Raw genomic sequence first — 22,897 nt, 5'->3', positions numbered from 1 at the left:
AACGTCTGTAGATGTTATAAGCAACCTAAAGTTTGTGGAAAGACATTATTTCTGTTGGACATGATGCAACAACACTGATCCCACTGCTGATTGTTGGTTGAGACAGTAATGGGAAGTGAAGGTGTGTACTGATGACCACGTTGCTACTTTGTAGATCTCTTGAACTGGATTGTTATGTAAGTGAGCTAATGAAGTTGCTGTCGCTTTAACTTGATGATGTGCCTTAATTGGATCCTTGAGTACTAGGGAATGACACTCATAACAGAAATGGATGCAGTGTGATATCCGATTTGACAAGTGTCCTTTTCTTTACTGCTTTCCCTGGGTCATTTGGGTTGAAAGAGACACAGAGTTGCGAGGTGTGTCTGAATGCTTGAGTTCTTTGTTTGTAATATGTAGGGGCTCTCTTGTAGTCCAGTGTGTGTAGCTCTTTCCCTTTTACTTCGAAAGGTTTAAGGAAAAAGGTTGGTAATGAAATTGTTTGGTTTAAGTGAAAAGTTGAAACCACTTTCAGCAAAAACGACGGATGTGTATGTAGTAGGATTTTGTCTTGAAATTTGAAGGCATTGATAATTAATTACTAGAGCCTGGAGGTCACTTACTCTTCTGGCCGACATGACTGCTATTAGGAAAAGTACTTTTTCCATAGATCACCCAAAATCTTTTGGTAAGGTGTTCTCCTCGAGGCTCCTCATTCCGTTTTTTTTCACGCGACTGACTGCACGCGGAGCTCTTCTCTCCTGTGAGGAAAAATATTTGTAAGAAAAAATATCGACAAAAAAAGTGACAAAAACTTGGCAGAATACCACAAGGATCGCTTTCAACTTAATATGCCTCGTCCACCGGGCTTTAAGTTTTACGATTGTGGGAAAATTCTGTCTGTCACCAATGCTCAATGAAAAGACCTTGCGCTCAATGAAAAGAAATCTGAAATCTTATACAACTGTCCAAAACTAAGTACACTGAAAGAACTTGAAGTACGAGTAGCTTCTAAAGACCATCCTATTGCCTTTGACGTTAGGGATCTAGGGATGATTTTAGATTGCAAAGTGAGTCTCAAAAAATGGATCAGCAGTATAGTTAAAGATGGTTATTTTAAGTTGAATATTTTAAAGAGACTAAAACATCTTTTATATTTTAATGATTTTAGGACTGTTTTACAAGCTCTTATTTTTAGCAAATTAGACTACTGCAACGCACTTTTACTGGGCCTACCTACCAATGTTAATCGTCCATTGCAGCTCCCTCAGAATTCTGCTGCCAGACTGCTGACTAATACAAAGAAATTTGACCATATCACTCCCGTACTAAAAGAGTTTCATTGGCTCCCTATTGGTTACAGATCACAGTATAAAGCACTTACCCTAATTCACAAATCCCTGTACAATGAGAAGGTTGAATGGCTCAATGCAGCACTGCATTTTCATATACCAACACGATTAACAAGATCAGTTAATATTGGGTTACTATCAATACCGACTGTAAAATCTGCACACATGAATACTGTTAGAGAAAGAGCATTATCCATCGCCGGCCCCAACATATGGCACTCTGTACCATCACAATTGAGAATGGAAAGCAACATCAAAGTCTTTAAGAAAGGAGTCAAAACTTACTTTTTAACAAAGCATTTAATAACAACGGTTGACTTTGATGCTGTTTGCTACTTTTATTTATATTTTAGTTTTTATGATTTTGATTTTTATCTCTCAATGTATAGTTATTCTTTTATTTTTCTTTTATTTAGATATTTTAAGCAAAATGGATAATATCTAACTAGTTTTTAAATGTTTAATTTTAAATGCAATTTCAATTATCGATGCTTAATCTGAGATGTAAACCGACGTGATATGTTTTTACATGAATGCTGGTATATAAAAGCAAGTAAATAATAATAATCTGCCTGGGTCCTAGACATGACCTGGCAAACTACAAGGACTGCAGACGCCTGTCCCCACGGGCACAGCGTCAAAGAGCTGCACGCATTGCCCAACTCAGAGAAAATACATTGGGCTCTTATTCCCCCTCTGAGGCTTCAGCTAGGTTGTTCCCAGGACCGAAGAGGACACCAAAGGCCCAATCCCATCAAAGGGCCACTTCTGTGGACCCTCTAGGTCCAAAACATCCGAAAAAACTGTGACTCCCGCCGATGTAAGGCGTGGGGGATGCGCCGCAGATGTCACAACCACAGTCTGCATCGAAAGCGTTGGAACATCGCAGCATCGACTGAACGTCCACGCACAGATGACGCTGTGTCGAAATTGAAGATAACTGGTGCGTTAGCGACCCCCTTGAGGTCTTTGACATAACCCGGAGCACAGCCTCTCCAATCGACACTGCCGACGCAGCCTTTCACAAAACAGCCCAAGAAACATCCAACTGGGCACAGAAGACACAGAACATAAGAAATTGCCATGCTGGGTCAGATCAAGGGTCTATCAAGCCCAGCATCCTGTCCCCAACAGAGGCCAAACCAGGCCATAAGAACCTGGCAATTACCCAAACACCAAGAAGATCCCCTGCTACTGATGCAATTAATAGCAGTGGCTATTCCCTAAGTAAACTTGATTAATAGCCGTTAATGGACTTCTCCTTCAAGAACTTATCCAAACCTTTTTTGAACCCAGCTACACTAATTGCACTAACCACATCCTCTGACAACAAATTCCAGAGCTTTAATGTGCATTGAGTGAAAAAGAATTTTCTCCGATTAGTCTTAAATGTGCTACTTGCTAACTTCATGGAATGCCCCCTAGTCCTTTTAATATTCGAAAGTGTAAATAACCGATTCATATCTACTCGTTCAAGACCTCTCATGATCTTAAAGACCTCTATCATATCCCCCCTCAGCTGTCTCTTCTCCAAGCTGAACAGCCCTAACCTCTTCAGCCTTTCCTCGTAGGGGAGCTGTTCCATCCCCTTTATCATTTTGGTTGCCCTTCTCTGTACGTTCTCCATCGCAGCTATATCTTTTTTGAGATGAAAGATGAAAGAAAAGCAAAAAGACAGTTAAAATATCCAAACATCAGAAAGATTGGAAAACTTCATTTTTATAATGCAAAATGGTATTTACACCTGAGCCACAGCAGAAAACTAGGGGTGCTGAATATAAACCCTCCTTTCTGTAAATTGTGTAGCATCTACGCCCTTATCATATGTACCTCTGCCAACCATCAACGGTCCTTCTCCAAACTCTTCTTCAGTGAATACCAAAAAAAAAAAAAGTGTGTACTCAATTTTTGCATGTTAGCTCCATAATCATCCTTTTCTATTCTTAATCTTGTAATACCACATGTACTCTTCCCTCTTTCACTGACATACTGTACTTGAATAAAGTCTTATCAACTTGCTTTACTACATTAGCTATATTTTCTTCCATTTGTGCCTTTGCTACCTTGACAAATTTCTCAGCTTCCAGATTTACCAGATATTCTTTATTGTGTCCCTCTTTCTCAGCTCCTGAGCATTTTCTGAATGTTAATCCTTTTTCCTCTTTCTTTTTCAGTCACCTCTTTGGAAAACTATACTGGGTTTTATTTTTTGCCCTTTTAGCTTAGACCACTGTTCTATTTCACATAGTGCTTGCCACCTGTCAGCACTTCCTTAAAGTACTTCTCCATTTTAGCAAAGGTCATATTCATGATTATTCTCTGCTTTGGATCTTATATTAAAGCATAGCATCTAAGGATTACTAGTGCTCAGGTTACGACTTATCTGGACATTATAAACACTTTCTCCATTTATAATGACCAGTATTGCTTGCTCCCTCGCAGGTTCTCCGTTTGCCTGAAGCAAGCCTCTTGAAGGAAGTCCATGATCTCTTCTGATTCTGCAGTTGGGATATGGCAATCAACATCCAGTAGATTAAAATGTCCCACCACCACCTCCCTTTTCATTGCTGTCTCTCTGGGTTGATTACTTAAAAGGCTGCTTGGCTTTTGCCTGTAAACAAATTTTCCAGGTACATGTTCCAGTTGACTTCTGGCCAACCCAACAGGTAGGTGGTCCTTTCAAAGATTTTCAGGAAGATCTCCGGGTTCTCCTTCTTGGATGTATGGTAACAGATCCACATAGTTGTAGCAGCTTGCATGGCTTAAGTAATTTGCACCAGTATTTCCTGTTGCTGGGTAAACTGTTCATGTAAACTTTGCACAACTTTCTATAGCTACTTCTAGCCCTCTTCCAGGACATGTACCACCCGCTCCATATTCTTTGTTTCTCTACTTACGCAAACTGCAAGCTTGATGAATCTCCGGGGAAGGAGAGTTACAGAAAAAACAAACAAAAACCTTTCTAGCCCGTCTAGCCCTTATTTAACTGCTTATTGCCCTAGCTAGTTCAGGCAGAGCTAACCCCCTTGGCCTAATATAACAAACTCTAGGTCTATCCCTGCAGTCAGGCCCCATAAAAAAAAAAGTTTCTCTTCTGTGGACTCCTGTCTCTGCTTCCTGCTTAGCACAGGGGTCCCACTGCTGCCATCATATATGGTCACTCAGGAGCAGCCACAAGTACAAAAAGGAGGCCAAACTCCTGCTGGTTCCATACAAACTCTTTATTTAAGTGGAAAAACCAAAGCCCAATCGAGTGGTTGCTTACCTCAATAGTCTTACAACAATAAAATATATGGTTAGGATGGCTTCCTACCTTCTCTCTTGGGGACACTCCAGCCTTCGGGGTCCTGCTTTCTTTTCCAATGCTGCAGGGATCCTTTCTGGCCCAGAATACCTTGCTGAGTTGGCTCTTAAGGAGGACTAGTCCAGATAGCTGTGGCTGGTCCTTTAAGGAGTTTATAAGAAACTCCCGCAATACTCCCTCACACTGGGATTTGAGAGTATTTGCCCTACCTGAAAGGAGGAAAGCTCTCTCCTTTTGAGAATCTAGCCATGCTCCAAGGAATTTGATTTTCTGAGAGGGAATTGGAGTTGATTTCTCAAAATTCATTGGGAATCCTAGTGATTATAATAGTTGTATTGATTTTTGCAGGGAGTTTAGCACACTTTCCTTGGATCCTGGTGTCACAAATCAGTCATCCAAGTAAGGGAAGACCTGGATGCCCTGTTGTCGCAGATGTGTTACTATTACAGCCAGGCACTTGGTGAAGATGCTCAGTGCTGCTGAGAGGCCGAAGGAGAGCACATTATAGTGGTAGTAGGAAGAGCCCACCATAAGTGCAAGTAATGCCAGTAGGAGGGATGGATGAGAACATAAGCATCCTTTAGGTCAAGAGCGCACATCCACTCCCCCGTTTGAATAAAGGACAGGATTGTGGGGAAGGAATTCATTTTGAATATCTCCCAGAGCATATGCTTTTTCAGGCATTTAAAACGCAGGATAGGTCTTGGTCCCCCAGATTTTTTAGGGATAAGGCAGTAGTGGGAGTAGAATCCTTGGCAATGGGGATAAACTCTTCTTACTGCCCGCTGTTTAAGGAGCGATTCCACTTCCAAGTGGAGTTGTGGCGCGTGAGATGGATCTGAATTGAAGGTTCAACAATGAAGACGGGTGAAGCCTGGAGAAATGCAGGTTTGAGAATAAGATAACGATGTAGTTCAAAGATCTAAGGAAATAACAGCCTGCATGCAAAGCCTTTGATACTATTTCCTATCATTTCCTAAGAACAGGTTTTAAAACCTTTTAACCCTAATCACATCAAGAGATTCTATCTAGATATGCTAAGTAACATGTAGATATCAAGCACTGTGATGAGCATGCCTCAGGAAGAACGAAGAAAGAACAGGAAATAATACCATATAAGGACAGGGAGGAAATATTGGTGTGAGAAAGATAAGAACTGTATAAAGCTGTGCTCTACAGGGAAACATCGGGCTGGCATCTTTTTTCTGCTACTTTTCTGGCAGCAGGCAGAGACTAGATCCCAGTACCTATAGAACTCTTTGTACTTTATTTGATTTTAGACAAAGCTTCTGTAGTTTTTCCTTTTACTCCTCTCGATAATAAAAATTCTTTAATTGTAAGAAGACTTCCTAAATTGTTCATTTAACGAAAACAGGATCAACATTCCGGTAGCAGAGTAAGGCTGAGAGGAGAAAGGAAGCAAGCAGTGTTAATGGCCATTAAACTAGCTATTTTATAATTATTTTTGCAGCCAGTCTGTAAAAGAAATTGGGTTAATGAGTGCGGGTTTTGAGTAAAATTAGTGGCATTGAGCAGTGTACTTGTGAAGCATAAGGATATCGAGTGAAGACATGAATAACAGTGAAACTACGACTATATCAAGTGAAGTTAATTCTGCGGCGTGAGGACATTAAGTGAAGACATGAGTAATATTTACTTTGCTTTGATATTTACCTTTGTTTTATCTTGCCTCTAGATTCTTCTTTCCTGTAATGTTTTTCTAAGACTACCTTCTCATAAGGGTAGCAAATCCTTTCTTGATTCCACTACTGCTTTGAGTAAAGTGATAGATGAAAATCCTCTTTTGCGTAAAGAAATAAGATTTCACAAGAAATGGGCCTCAGAAGATTCCACTTTATACTGGCCAGAGAGTGGCTCTTTTGATGTTTCAGAACTAAAAGGATTGTTTCAAGCGATAGGAAAAAAGAAAGGTAATTGTCCAAAGAAGTTAGAACACTTGCAATTCTTTGATCTCTGGTCAAAGACTAGGCATTTGCATTATCCATCACCTAACACTGTGTCTGAAAGCCCTCCCCCCTTCTTATAAGCAGTCAGAAGGTTTATTTCCAATTCAAGAAGGTGCTTGTGCTGTAGGTTACTCCCCCCTCCCTCCTTGCCAGACTGTGCAGGCAGATTCAAAGCAGAATATACCCATCACTCAGATGGGCTCACAGGAAGAATTCCCAAAACTTTATCCAAATTTAAGTAATGCACAATTAGATGAATGTGCAACAGGGAGAATTCGTATTAAGGGCCAAATAGATGCAGACCTGATTTGCTCAGCTACTAATTTAAATGAGCGTGCTCCAGGGCACAATGTCATTCAGGAGAAAGTAGAAACTGAAGAAGCAGGGTTAATTAATCAAACCTCTGAGGCATGTGCCTGTGCAAGAATAGCAGGATTAATTAACCAAAACTCTGAAGAAGGTGCCTCTGTGAGAAGAGAAAGATCAATCGTAGATTTAGGGCGTTCACTACAGGAACTAGTCACATTAGCAAATTTCAGAAAACAACACCCACAATATGCCTACAGCATCAGGAAAGGGTAGAAGGCAGAACTACACGATCACAATATCAAAAGAAGAAAAGCAGTGATAAAAGTGCAGAATCCATTTCTCTTTATCCAGTACAGCAGACACCTAAGGAGGTAGTGGCTAAGCATGAGGGATCTTATTTGTCTGCACATAAGAACATGCCATACTGGGTCAGACCAAGGGTACATCAAGCCCAGCATCCTGTTTCCAACAGTGGCCAATCCAGGCCATCAAAACCTGGCAAGTACCCAAAAAAGAACTTTCTCCAATTAGTTTTAAATGTGCCACATGCTAACTTCATGGAGTGCCCCCTAGTCTTTCTATTATCTGAAAGAGTAAATAATCGATTCCCATCTACCCCTTCTAGACCTCTCATGATTTTAAACACCTCTTTCATATCCCCTCTCAGCCTTCTCTTCTCCAAGCTGAAAAGTCCTAACCTCTTTAGCCTTTCCTCATAGGGGAGCTGTTCCATTCCCCTTATCATTTTGGTCGCCCTTCTCTGTACCTTCTCCATCGCAATTATATCTTTTTTGAGATGCGGCGACCAGAACTGTACACAGTATTCAAGGTGCGGTCTCACCATGGAGCGATACAGAGACATTATTACATTTTCCATTTTATTCACCATTCCCTTTCTAATAATTCCCAACATTCTGTTTGCTTTTTTGACTGCCGCAGCACACTGAACCGACGATTTCAATGTGTTATCTACTATGACGTCTAGATCTCTTTCTTGGGTGGTAGCACCTAATATGGAACCTAACATTGTGTAACTATAGCATGGGTTATTTTTCCCTATGTGCATCACCTTGCACTTATCCACATTAAATTTCATCTGACATTTGGATGCCCAATTTTCCAGTCTCACAAGGTCTTCCTGCAGTTTATCACAATCTGCTTGTGATTTAACTGAACAATTTTGTATCATCTGCAAATTTGATTACCTAACTTGTCGTATTTCTTTCCAGATCATTTATAAATATATTGAAAAGTAAGGGTCCCAATACAGATCCCTGAGGCACTCCACTGCCCACTCCCTTCCACTAAGAAAATTGTCCATTTAATCCTACTCTCTGTTTCCTGTCTTTTAGCCAGTTTGTAATCCACGAAAGGACATCACTACCTATCCCATGACTTTTTACTTTTCCTAGAAGCCTCTCATGAGGAACTTTGTCAAATGCTTTCTGAAAATCCAAGTACACTACATCTACCGGTTCACCTTTATCCACATGTTTAACTCCTTCAAAAAAGGGAAGCAGATTTGTGAGGCAAGACTTGCCTTGTTGGGTAAAGCCATGCTGACTTTGTTCCATTAAACCATGTCTTTCTATATGTTCTGTGATTTTGATGTTTAGAACACTTTCCACTATTTTTCCTGGCACTGAAGTCAGGCTAACCGGTCTGTAGTTTCCCGGATCGCCCCTGGAGCCCTTTTTAAATATTGGGGTTACATTAGCTATCCTCCAGTCTTCAGGTACAATGGATGATTTCCCGTTGATAGCAGGGCTGAATTAGCCATGCTGTCTGGGAAGCATCGCGATCCCGAGTAGGTGGAGTTTCCCCTAGCTGATCACAGAGTTTTCACCTCTGTGCGTCTGAGCGGTTGTGTTCCCGCGTGGTTCCCTCACCTCTTCAGTTTCTTTTTTTCTGCGAGCCATTCGCACGCGGGGTTTTTCTCCTAGCAAATTTTTGCCTGACTGGATTTTTTCTTTGCCGAATTTTCACGGTTTTTCACAAGAATTCTCATCCCAAATGGCGCCAAAGCCATCTGGTTTCAAATATTGTCAGTGTGGCAAAATTATGTCCATCACTGATGGACATAATTATTGATACATCTGTTTGGGCCCGGATCATGATCAGAAATCGTGTCGGGACTACAGGAGGATGTCTCCGCGGGTTCAGCGACACCGGGCCGTGAAGACGGAGAGGCTCCGTACAGGCACTTCGGCCCCACCATACTCCATCCATTCTTCACCGGGACCGGTGAAGTTGGGTAAGGCCCATCCGAAGCGGGCATCCACGCTGGGACCAGCAGGACTCGGAAGACCCGCTAAAAGTTCCAGGCCAGGATCTCACACACCCTCAAGGCCTCGTTCAAAAGCCGGGGATCCGGCAGAAGAACTTTGGCGCAAAGTACTGGTGAGTACGTCTTCGGAGCATGCGCCGTCAGCATCATTAAAAAGGAAACACAATGCTTCGAAACTAGACGATGCACGAACGAAGCATGAAACATTCAAGTTATACGGCGCATCGCTGTGACGACGCATCCTCGACACATCATCCGGTGCACGGAGCAGCTATGGCGCACGGCCTATCGCATGGCGCACCTACGGAGCATAGGTCATTGCTCGACGCTCCTAGGGCGCATGGCGCAAAAATAATGCACCTGCAATCACCAGAGCGCAGTGTATCAGGCAAACATCGCCATAAGTTACATCATACAGCTTCTGCAAAACAGATAGTAAGATCTAGAAGCTCATCAAGAATCTCCTTAACTTCTGATGTAGATATTGAAGGGTTCTCGGCATCTGAATCTTTATCATCAGGCCGTTCTCCTAGTGACAGTTCTTTGGCCAGTCTCTCATCGGTCTCTAGAGAGAAGAGACGCTCTCCTTCCTTGCAAATTCCATTAACAAAACGTATTTGCCCTTCACCCATTATACCTCCTCAAGGTCAACACAAGGGAAAAGCACCTGAGGACATTTTGCTTGCGGCAATTCCAACAAAAACCCCAAAGCAAAGATTACATATTCCTCCACAAGGTACTTTGGCAGCATCTACAATGATGAAAATCTCAGATATTCTCAGCTCTTTTTTCCAGGAACTGGAAAAAACTAAAGAGTCACCACCACAGCATTCTCCAGAGGGTTCTCCTATCTCGCCTCCAGGTGTAACACCTTTGGAACCGGTCAAAGAACATACACCAACTCAACCTATCAGCCCAGGTTCTCCGGAATCAGTTCATTCTTTGAATTCTTCAACAGGAATGCCATCTGATCCTCAGGAAGGTCTACCCGAACCGTATTCTCCTCCAGAGGACTTGACCTATGTAAAATTTATTGAGAAAGTAGGCAGTCTTCTCTAGGTAGAAACAGGAAGGATACTTGACCCCAGAGCTGAAATGCTCGGAATATTAAAAATATTTGAATCTCCTACACTGCTCTTCCTCCTCTCTCTGTATTAGAAAATCTACTATTCAAAATCTGGAAAACTCCTTTCTCAACATCGGCTACATCACGAAAAATTGACATTAAATTCAAGATGCGTAATTCATCAATTTACGAGTCTGCCCAATTTCCCCACCAATCTATCGTGGTAGAATCAGCCTTATCCAAAGCTAAAAGTAATAAATTACATTCAAACACACCACTGGGCAGAGAAAATAAATGCCTAGATGACTTTGGGAAGAAGATTTATCACTCCTTAATGCTCATGAACAAAATACAGCATCATCAGTTCTACACTACGCAGTACCTCTTTGAATCACTCCAAAAACTGCATCCACTGTGTCTTTCGGAGGACAATACACACCACCAATCTTTCTTAGATATGGAAGAAGGCCTCAGGCATTTACTGAGCTCTATTTGCGAGTCTTTTGAATCTTCAGCAAGAGCATCTGCTTCGGCTATAGCGGCCAGACGTATGGCTTGGCTCAGAGCCAGCGCAATTTGGACTGATGTACATGAGAAGCTAGCCGATATCCCATGCATGGGTGACAATCTCTTTGGGGATAAATTTGGAGATATAGTCTCCCATTTGAAGGAACAAAGTGCAGCTCTACTATCTCTCACTACTCCTGCTGAGTCTCAAAAATCGCAACATCGATTTTATCCTTACCGTTGCTGGTATTATTCCAGACCATACAATAGGCCATATTCACAGTACAGGCCTCAACCGTATGTCCCACCAAGAAACACAGCTCCACCAAGTTCTAGGGGTCGTGCAAGACAACAAAGACAAGTAAAGCAAACGCCGGCCCCTCAACAAAAACAAGCTTCCTCTTTTTGAAATTAATACAGCCACCACTACTACCGATATTCATAGCGGGATGACTTCAATTGTTTCTCCACATTTGGGAATCCATCTCATCAGATCAGTGGGTACTCAAAATTATAAAAAACGGTTATTCTCTAAATTTTCAATCCACTCCGTCTCTTCCTCATATTCCTCCGAAGAGGATGATACAATTCCACTCCACATCCCTCACAGTGGAATTGAACAACCTACAGGTTCAACAATCTATACAGATCATTCCTCTTCATCATCACCAAGGATTTTATTCCCAATATTTCCTCATTCCAAAGAAGTCAGGGGGCCTACGACCCATTCTAGATCTCTTACTACTCAACAAACATACAGAGAGAGAAATACAAAATAACTTCTCTCAAAAATATCCTACCGCTGATTCAGCACAACAATTGGCTATGTTCCATCGACCTGAAGGATGCATATTCCAATATACCAATTCACCCATTTTCTTGGCGTTACCTTTGTTTCCAAGTTCGGAATATACATTACCAGTACAAGGTTCTCCCATTTGGCCTATCTTCAGCCCCAAGGGTATTCACCAAATGTCTAGCAGTGGTGGTGGCTCACCTCAGGAAACTTTTGATCCAAATATTTCCTTATCTGGACGACTGGTTAATAGTAGCATCGAATCAATTTATACTGAGAGATCATACATTATGCACGATCGAATGCCTTCAGAGGTTGGGATTTCTTATCCATTTTGAGAAGTCTCACCTACAACCTACTCAACTACTTCAGTTCATAGGCGCTCTCATAAATACGGTGGAACAGAGAACATACTTTCCTCTAGACAGAATGTAGAGCATACAATCATTGGCACACAGCCTACTTCACAGAAACCGGACATCTGCACGCCAGGTTCTCTAACTTTTGGGTCATATGGCAGCAGCGATCTATGTGGTTCCTCACACCAGACTTCACATGTGCCGCTTACAATGGGGTTTAAAGACTCGGTGGTCTCAATTCATACAGCCACTCAGCACCAGAATTCAAATTACAAATGCAATGAAAGAGGACATTCGATGATGTCTCCTTCCCAAAAACCTTTCCTCAGGAGCTCCGTTCCGTTTACCACCTCATCAGAGAACTCTGACCACAGATGCCTCCAGCAAAGGTTGGGGAGCACATCTGGGTGAACTGAAAACGCAAGGTCTGTGGACCTCTCAGGAATCTACATACCAGATCAATCTCCTGGAACTAAGAGCCATTTGGATGGCACTTCAAACGTTCTCGAATCAAATAAGGGGATCAAGCCTCATGGTATATACAGACAACCAGGTAGCCATGTTTTACATAAACAAGGAAGGAGGGTCCGGTTCCTGGACTCTATGCCAGGAAACAACAAGAATTCTACATTGGACAGTCAAAGCCCAAATATCAATTCAAGCAACTTATCTTCCAGGTCTGACAATGTAACTGCAGATCGTCTCAGTCTGATTTTTCATCCACATGAATGGACCTTAAATCCAGAGGTGGCTCAAAACATCTTTAAACAGTGGGGGTTTCCCGGAATAGACCTCTTTGCCACGGAAGCAAACAGACAGATCCAGACCTTTTGCTCAATTTACCCCAGCAATCAAAGGATTGCTCCAGATGCCTTTCTCATTCCATGGACGCCAGGCTTGATGTACGTGTCTATCCACCCATTCCACTCATATTTCGAACGATTCAGAAATGCATCCAAGCCGTATCAGACATGATTTTAATAGCCCCGGCGTGGCCGAGTTAGCCCTGGTACGCGTACCTCGTGAAACTTTCCATTCATCCACCGATAACACTACAAAATCTTCCACATCTTCTGAAACAGGAAGAGGGCTCATTACTTCACCCCATGAATCAATCACTTCATCTCACAGCGTGGAGATTGAAAGGCAAATACTAACTCCTTTAGGTTTATCTTCTCAACTAGAGGATATTCTTATTGCATCACGTAAACCTTCAACCAGACGTAACTACAAAGGAAAGTGGCAGCGGTACTTGGACTGGTGTACTCCAAAGAACATAAACCCTTTCTCATCCACTGCCACTCAATTACTACAATATCTCCACACACTATATGAAGCAGGGTTAGCTACCACTTCGGTATGAGTTCATATTAGTGCTATAGCAGCTTTTCATGAACCCTTTAATAACCTTCCAATGTCTAACCATCCGTTGATTTCTAGATTCATGAAGGGAATGATCAGACTTCGCCCACCGGTGACTAAACCCCCAATTCCATGGGATTTAAATGTAGTACTGGAACAACTAATGCTTCCACCTTTCGAACCATTAGACTCTAGCCACATCAAATATATGACATGGAAAACAGTCTTTCTCATTGCCATTACTTCTGCAAGGAGGGTCAGCGAACTACAAGCCTTGGGTCACTACTCCCCATATCTTGAATTCTACCATGACAAGGTGACACTTCATCCTCATCCTTCCTTTCTGCCTAAGATGGTAACATTTTTTCATCTTAATCAGACTATAACTCTACCTATTTTTATGCCAAAGCCACATAATACGAACGTGAAAAACATTTACACACGTTTGACTGTAAAAGAGCATTAGCTTACTATAAGAAAAGGACTCACTCAACTTCGAGGCCTTCTCAACTGTTCCTGTCCTTTAACCCAAATGATCCTGGACAACCAGTCTCAAAAAGGACCATAGCCAGTTGGTTATCACAATGCATACTTTTTTGCTACAATAAACGTTCCATTAAACTAATCACAAAGCCTCAGGCGCACCAAATCCTCGCCACCGCAGCATCTGTTGCCCACTTGAACAAAGTTCCCTTAATTGATATCTGCAAAGCGGCAACATGGTCATCCATTCATACCTTCACATCGCATTATTGCCTCCAACAACAAACGACCTCTGATACAGCACTAGGCTCAGCAGTCTTATCATCACTAAAAAGAATATGAGACTGTCTACCGTTTCAAAGATTGATGTCCAAACTTACAGTCAAGGAATATACAAGGACACAACCTGGAAGCTTGGGACTCCCAGACAGCATGGCTAATTCAGCCCTGCTATCGACGGGGAAAAAGCAAGTTTGCTTACCGTAAACGGTGTTTCCGTAGATAGCAGGATGAATTAGCCATGCGTTCCCTCCCTCCTCCCTAGACAGTCACAAAAAGACAGACATACCTTCTTGACTCACCTCTCGCTTGGCTACAAAGAAACTGAAGAGGTGAGGGAACCACGCGGGAACACAACCGCGCAGACGCACAGAGTTTAAAACTCTGTGATCAGCTAGGGGAAACTCCGCCTACTAGGGATCGCGACGCTTCCCAGACATTATGGCTAATTCATCCTGCTATCTACGGAAACACCGTTTACGGTAAGCAAACTTGCTTTTTTAATGATAGGTTACACATTTTTACTAACAGGTCTGAAATTTCATTTTTTAGTTCCTTCAGAGCTCTGGGATGTATACCATCTGGTCCAGGTGATTTACTACTCTTCAGTTTGTCAGTCAGGCCTACCACATCTTCTAGGTTCACTGTGATTTGGTTCAGTCCATCTGAATTATTCCCCATGAAAACCTTCTCCAGGATGGGTACCTCCCCATCATCCTCTTCAGTAAACACTGAAGCAGAGAAATCATTTAATCTTTCTGCGATGGCCTTATCTTCTCTAAGTGCCCCTTTAACCCCTCGATCGTTTAACGGTCCAACTGACTCCCTCACTGGCTTTCTGCTTCGGATATATTTAAAAAAATTTTACTGTGAGTTTTTGCCTCTATGGCCAACTTCTTTTCAAATTTTCTCTTAGCCTGTCTTATCAATGTCTTACATTTAACTTGCCAACGTTTATGCTTTATCCTATTTTCTTCTGTTGGATCCTTCTTCCAATTTTTGAATGAAGATCTTTTGGCTAAAATAGCTTCTTTCACCTCCCCTGTTAACCATGCCGGTAATCGTTTTGCCTTCTTTCCACCTTTTTTAATGTGTGGAATACATCTGGACTGTGCTTCTAGGATGGTATTTTTTAACAATGACCATGCCTCTTGCACACTTTTTACCTTTGTAGCTGCTCCTTTCAGTTTTTTTCTAACAATGTTTCTCATTTTATGAAAGTTTTTAGCACGAGAGCCGTGGATTTGCTTACTGTCCCCCTTCCAGTCATTAATTCAAATTTGATCATGTTATGATCATTATTGCCAAGCGGCCCCACCACCGTTACCTCTCTCACCAAATCCTGTGCTCCACTGAGAATTAGATCTAAAATTGCTCCCTCTCTTGTCTGTTCCTGAACCAATTGCTCCATAAAAATGTCATTTATTCCATCCAGGAACTATATACCTCTAGCATGTACCGATGATACATTTACCCAGTCAATATTGGGGTAGTTGAAGTCTCGCAATGTACATATAGTGCACTATATGTACATTGCGATTTTGCTCGAAGTGCAGTCCTTGCTCATTATTTGTTTTTTGGTAGTTGAAGTCTCCCATTATTACCGCACTACCAATTTGGTTAGCTTCCCTAATTTCTCTTAGCATTTCACTGTCAGTCTCACCATCTTGACCAGGTGGACGGTAGTATACTCCTATCACTATAGTCTTTCCCGACACACAAGGGATTTCTACCCATAAATATTAGATTGTGCATTTAGTCTCATGCAGTATGTTTATCCTGTTTGACTCTATGCCATCCCGGGTGCTCCTCTCTGTCATTGCGATATAATTTGTTCCCTGGTACAGCACTGTCCCATTGGTTGTCCTCCTTCCACCATGTCTCTGAGATGCCAATTAAGTCTTATGTCATCATTCACTGCTATACATTCTAATTCTCCCATCTTACTTCTTAGACTTCTGACATTAGCATACAAACATTTCAAAGTTTTTTTTTTTTGTTTTTTTTTTATATTTTCATTCTGCTTTTTAATTGATAGGGATAAGTTAGAATTTTTTAGCTCGTGAGTTTTTAGTTACAGGCACTTGGACTACTTTTCTTATTATTGGAACCTCACTGTCGGGATGCCCTAATTCTAATGCATCATTAGTATCCTTTGAAGATACCTCTCTCCGAACCATGCGCTGCTGAGCAACTGTCGGCTTTCCCCTTTGTTCTAGTTTAAAAGCTGCTCTATCTCCTTTTTAAAGGTTAGCTCCAGCAGTCTGGTTCCACCCTGGTTAAGGTAGAGTCCATCCTTTCGGAAGAGACTCCCCCTTCCCCAAAAGGTTCCCCAGTTCCTAACAAAACTGAATCCCTCTTCCTTGCACCATCATCTCATCCAAGCATTGAGACTCCGAGCTCTGCCTGCCTCTGGTGACCTGCCCGTGGAACAGGGAGCATTTCAGAGAATGGTACCCTGGAGGTTCTGGATTTAAGCTTTCTACCTAAGAAGAGCCTAAATTTGGCTTCCAGAACCTCCCTCCCACATTTTCCTATGTCGTTGGTGCCCACATGTATCACAACAGCCGGCTCCTCCCCAGCACTGTCTACAATCCTATCTAGGTGACGTGTGAGGTCCGCCACCTTCGCACTAGGTAGGCATGTTACCAGGTGATCCTCATGCCCACCAGCCACAGAGTGACCTACCTGGCGGGTGTGGACAATGCTCTGGCAGACTATCTAAGTCGGGAATTTTGGCCCCACGAATGGTCTCTCAACCCTGTAGTTGTGGACAGTCTATTCCGGAAGTGGGAGCGCCCGAACATCTCCCTCTTCGCATCTCTGCAGAATCGCAAGGTGGACAACTTTTGCTCTCTACATCGCAGTCACCACATTCCACCTTGGGATGTGTTCACCCTGTCCTGGAAGGAAGGCCTCCTTTATGCCTACCCACCACTTCCTCTCATCAGCAAGGCTCTCGTAAAGCTACGCCCGGACAGTGGTCTAATGATTCTCATAGGCCCATACTGGCCACGTCAGGCTTGGTTTACCATCCGTCGGGATCTCTCACTGTGTCCACAGATTCCTCTAGTCTCGGACCCGACCCTCATATCTCAGAGGAATGGCCAATTGCCCCACCCTAACCTTCAGGCCTTGTCACTGATGGCTTGGATGTTGAAAGGTTGATCCTACAGCCTCTCAATCTTTCGGAATCTGTATCTCAGGTCCTGTTAGTTTCACGAAAGCCTTCTACTAGAAGGTCTTATCATTCAAAATAGAAAAGATTTTCATTGTGGTGTACTTCAAAGGAGTTAGATCCTTTTACCTGCCCCACGAATCAGTTTTTAGACTACCTGTGGCATCTCTTGGAGTCGGGTTTACAAACCTTCTCCATCAGAGTGCATGTCAGTGCGGGGGCTGCCTTCCATAGGGGTACAGGGGATGTCTCTATCTTGACACAGCCCCTGGTGGTGTGCTTTATGAAGGGCTTGCTTCACCTGAAGCCTTCTCTCTGTCCACTGGCCCCGTCTTGGGACCTTAATATGGTTTTAGCGCAGCTCATGAAACCTCCGTTTGAGCCTCTGCATTCCCGCGAGTTGCGGCATATCACTTGGAAGGTCCTTTTCCTTCTGGCGTTAACGTCTGCTTGCAGGATCAGTGAGTTGCAGGTGCTGGTTACATACCCTCCTTACACGAAATTTCTTCATGATCGGGTGGTCCTTCGCACTCATCCTAAATTTCTACCGAAAATGGTACCTGAGTTTCATTTAAATCAATCCATAGTACTGCCTACTTTCTTTCCAAAGCCTCACTCACTTCCTGCTGAGCGGGCTCTGTATGCCTTGGACTGTAAACGTGCGCTTGCCTTTTATTTGGAACGCACTGCAGGCCATAGGAAATCCACCCAGCTATTTGTTTCCTCTGATAAGCTTAAGCTGGGAACCCTGGTTGGAAAGCAGACCCTGTCCTCCTGGTTGGCGGACTGCATTTCCTTCTGCTATCAGCAAGCAGGCCTTCTGCTTCAGGACCGAGTCAAAGCGCACTCCATTAGGCTATGGCAACATCGGTTGCACGCCTTCGTTCTGTACCTCTCATTGATATCTGCAAAGCTGCAACCTGGAGTTCTCTTCATACCTTTGCAGCACACTATTGCACAGACAAGGCTGGTACACAAGATTCTATCTTTGACCAGTCTGTTCTACGCAATCTATTCTCAGCGTAATATCCAACTTCCTTCTACACCCGTTGGGATATTCAGGCTGCCCGTAACCAAAAAATCACCCCTGATGTGCCTGTTGCACATCTTTGGGTGTTTTCGGTACATGCGTGGGCATCCTCAGCTTGTTATTCACCCATATGTGAGGACTACCATCCTGCTTGTCCTGTGAGAAAGCAGTTGCTTACCTGTAACAGGTGTTCTCACAGGACAGCAGGATGTTAGTCCTCACGAACCCCACCCACCACCCCGCGGAGTTGGGTACACTTGCGATTTATTATGTTATTTTTCGCACGCTCTTTTTTGCTATACATAAGACTGAAGGGAGACCCCTGCTGGATGCAGGGTTATTGCCCAGTAAGTGCCAGTCAAAGTTCTAGAAACTTTGACAAAAGTATTCCGTGATTGGCTCCATCAGATGATGTCACCCATATGTGAGGACCAACATCCTGCTGTCCTGTGAGAGCACCTGTTACAGGTAAGCAACTCTGCTATCCACATGGACAATCAAATGGCCTGTGTAAGGAGGCAATAAAAATCCTGGAATGGACAAACAAGAGGTCCCCATAACCCTACAAGCCATCTACCTACCTGGCTTCAACAACGCCTAGAGCGGACAAATTGAGCAGAATTTTTCATCCCCATGAATGGGAACTTCATCAGAATGTGGTGCTCAAACTCTTTTAGACCTGGGGCTGGCCACGCATCGATCTCTTCACTATGGAGGTCAACTGCAAGGTTCAGACCTTCTGCTTGGTGTATCCCAGTGCCTGACGACTAGCGCAGGGCGCATTTCTCATAGACTAGACAGACTGCCTGCTCTACGCCTTTCCCCCATACTGCTAATTTCTCGCACAGTACAGAAATGCATCACAGACAACGCGGATCTCATTATTGTCGCTCCAGCATGGCCCAGACAAGCATGGTATGCATACCTCATTCGGCTATCAGTGGAACAACCAATTCCCTTGGGAGCCAAGCCTCTCCTCACCCAGGAAGGAGGATCCCTCCTACATCCACTCCATTCCTCTCTGAACCTCACAGCGTGGAGATTGAAAGGCTGTTATTGCAAAGCCTAGACCTTTCACCTCAGCTCGAAGACATTCTGATCTCTTCTAGAAAGCCCTCTATGAGATTAAGCTACAGACGAAAATGGATTCGATATACCTCTTGGTGCTCAGACAGTGGTATGGACCCACTCACCTGTCCTCCAGAAAAACTATTAGGATATCTTCATCTACTATACTAAAAAGTGCTAGCCACGGCCTCAGTCAGAGTCCACCTGAGTGCCATAGCAGCGTATCATTCTCTATACAGTGACGCACCAAAATCCTCTTACCCTCTAATTTTGAGGTTTATGAAAGGGGTCTTACATCTATGCCCACCGATCCGGAAAACCCCTGTACCTTGGGATTTAAACATTGTACTGGAACAACTTATGTTACCACCTTTCGAGCCTCTGGATACTTGCCATCCCAGATTCCTTTCATGGAAAGTACTCTTTCTAGTAGCACTTACTTCGGCAAGACATATCAGTGAGCTACAAGCTCTGGTTCACTACTCCTCCATAACAGTCATGTTACGCTTGCATCCTACCTTCCTCCCTAAGGTAGTTTCATCTAATAAATAAATAAATAAACCAGTCTATAACTCTTCCAACCTTCTGTCCTAAGCCTCATAGCAATGATGCAGAACATAGGCTACACACACTGGATTGCAAGTGTGAACAGCCTCGAATACTAGAGCATCACAACTCTTCGTCTCATTTAACCCTAATGCTCCAGGCCTATCTGTTTCCAAGAGGACACTATCAACTTGGATTACGAACTGCATACAGTTTTGCTACCAGAAACGCTGAGTCCTTAGCACATACTTGGTGCGCCTTAGGTGATGTAGCTATGTTGGCTTCCATAGCCCACCTGCGTGACGTGCCCATTCTGGACAGTTGCAAAGCTGCAACCTGGTCCTCGCTGCATACCTTCACCACTCATTATTGTTTGGACAAACTCACAGCAGCTGATGCTAGCATGGGCACGAAAATTCTGGAAGCGGGCACCTCCTAACTCAAGAATGAAACAAAGGTCTGTCTGCAGATCTTCTTCAATGTCTTGAGTGCATGAGGAAACTCATCACATACGTGATCAAAACTTGTCGCTCAAGTCGCTAGCTGGAGACTGCCAGACAGCATGGCTAATTCATGCTGCTTATCTACTGGAAAAGAGCAAGTTTGCTTACCGTAAACAGTGTTTTCCGTAGATAGCAGATGAATTAGCCATGCTGACTTTCCCGCCTCCCCGGACAGTCTTGCTACCATATAATCTGCTTAAGCACGGACTGAGGAGACTCAGAGAAGTGGGGGAGGTGCCAAACAGGCTCACACTACAGCAAGACTCAGAACTTTACTTTGAGAGCTCTGCCACCTACAGGACCGGAGGACATCCCAGACAACATGGCTAATTCATCTGCTATCTACAGAAAACACCGTTTACGGTAAGCAAACTTGCTCTTTTAGATATGAGTCTCTCAGTACTGCATGTGTCTAGTAGCACTATAGAAATAAGTAGTAGAATCAGAAGTATTATCAGAAAATATTTCTTCATGAATAGGATGGTAAATGCATGAAACAGCCTTCCATGCAAAACCAATAACAGAATTCAAGAAAGCATAAGACTAGAAGATCCCTTATTGCCAAAAAAAGTAAAGGGAAAGCCAGAGGGCAACTGAGGTCTGTTATATAACTTGGACAGACTAGATGGGCCTGTGTTTTCTCTAAATTGGTCAAGTGGCTTAAAACCGATAAACTGTTTGACTGAGAAGGGGTGTTAGATGCATGGAGTGGCCTACCACTGGAGGTGATAGAGACAAAAATAACATGATTCAAGAAAGAATGGGATAAGCACAGAGGATAGTTAGTGTTGAAGAAGTGAAGGGAAGACCACAGTGGTATATAGCATTGCTCCAGAAAGTAAATTAGGCAGATTAGATGGGATTTATGGACCTTATCTGCCATCATATTCCATGACCCGATGTAAATTATTGTAATTATATCAACTTTTTCTGTTTTTATTTTCAGGTGAAATAACATTGAAGAATATTTGAACTTTGGAGGAACAGGAGAAAATGGAACACATCACAACTAAGCCTATAGTTGAAAGCAGTTTTTATCAAAACAAAGTGTGGTTTCAATGTGAAAATGGTACCTGTTTAAAATGGAGATTGTTATCAAAAGAAGATTCTTTGCTATTTGATCACAGTGCACCATGGTACTGCCACATGAATATTGACCCATGCTTCAATAATTGCACCATTCCAGAAGAATATTTCCCTGAAGAATCTCAGTTTCATAAAAATGGACTTAAGCTAATCTATTCTCAGTTTCCAGTTGGAAGTCTGGTTTTGGTGAAATATTGTACTTGGCCGAGGTAAGATGAAAACAGAATGTTTTCTTTGGCTATTATTTTTTTATCCCATCAGTATTTACCATTTATGATTTAATTTAGGTTGAAGAAGCTGATTTTTAATGTATTACAAAGACATAGCTGGAGGATTGTAAGGGGGTTTTACTTTACCAATTATGCTATCTAGGCTTCACTATTAAACACCAGTATTGGAGTAGGACGCGAGAGGAAGGGGGTTCATGATTATTTATCACAACTTCTTCACACCGGTAATATGTTTGTTCCGTCAACAGAGAGGGCTTGAATGCTTGTTTCTACAAATAGAGTGGTATAAAAAATTAGATATCCTTTTGGTTTACTTTTCCCCAGATAAATCACAAGCTACTTTGGAAGCCTTGGCTGATTTTATTTCAAGCTTGATCATTGATTCAACAAAATTCATAGCTCTGAGGGAGCTATATGTTCATGTAAATGAACCATTTGAATAATAAAGATCACACATTTATTATGGCAGTGTCTATTATGAATTTGTCACAAACCATTTCTGATATTACCCATAGAACTGGGCACATCTTTGAACTGAATTTTTGATTGATAACTGACCCTACAGTTTTTTGCTAAGGCAGTAGGGAATTTTTCCCTGATTTAATTAATAAGCCAGTTGATACCTTAGTTGAAAGTTGGAATACGGAGTTGAGTAATATGCTAGACAGAATGCTCCAATTAGAATTTGTTTAGTGCATTTTTCAGCGTTAGCTCCTTGGTTGTTAGAGGATTTGAGATCAGAGGAAATAGATATGCCGCTACCTTGAAGTGCACTGGTGTTAAAGGAAGCGTACTTGGAATAATAGACCAAAGAATTCTGAGAATAATACTATTGTTATGCAATATTTTGCTGTACTAGGTACTGTAGAGTATCCTGCTTTAGTTAACATATTTATCTATAACTACCTAAAAAGATAAGGAATTATCTCATCCAAATCAGTAATCTTTCCCTGTAGTTATGATTCACACGGACAACCAGGTCACTATGTTTTACATAAACAAGGAAGGAGGGTCCGGTTCTTGGAACCTTTGCAAGGAAGCAGTACAATTACTAGAATGGGCTCATAAACGATCAATATCTCTTCAAGCAACTTATCTGCCCGGGATTCAGAACTCCAGGGCAGATAAACTCAGCAGGATATTTCATCCTCACGAATGGCAGTTGGACAAAGAAGTAGCTCAACACATATTCAGGAATTGGTATCA

At 42.6% G+C, this 22,897-nt stretch overlaps 1 protein-coding gene across 1 annotated transcript in view; it reads left to right on the top strand.

Annotated features, from left to right (window-relative positions):
- Positions 1–22,897, top strand: part of ZCWPW2 (zinc finger CW-type and PWWP domain containing 2) — a 197,793-nt gene that overhangs the window by 5,718 nt on the left and 169,178 nt on the right. The window contains exon 2 of the mRNA XM_029587073.1: positions 21,322–21,670. Coding sequence (XP_029442933.1) covers positions 21,369–21,670 — 302 coding nt within the window. The 5' untranslated portion in view covers positions 21,322–21,368. The remainder of the gene's footprint in view (positions 1–21,321; positions 21,671–22,897) is intronic.

Source organism: Rhinatrema bivittatum, chromosome 2 (genome assembly GCF_901001135.1).
Source record: "Rhinatrema bivittatum chromosome 2, aRhiBiv1.1, whole genome shotgun sequence".
NCBI lineage: Eukaryota > Metazoa > Chordata > Amphibia > Gymnophiona > Rhinatrematidae > Rhinatrema > Rhinatrema bivittatum.
The sequence above is the reverse complement of the archived record's forward strand: the minus strand, read 5'-3'. Positions and strand labels throughout refer to the sequence as shown.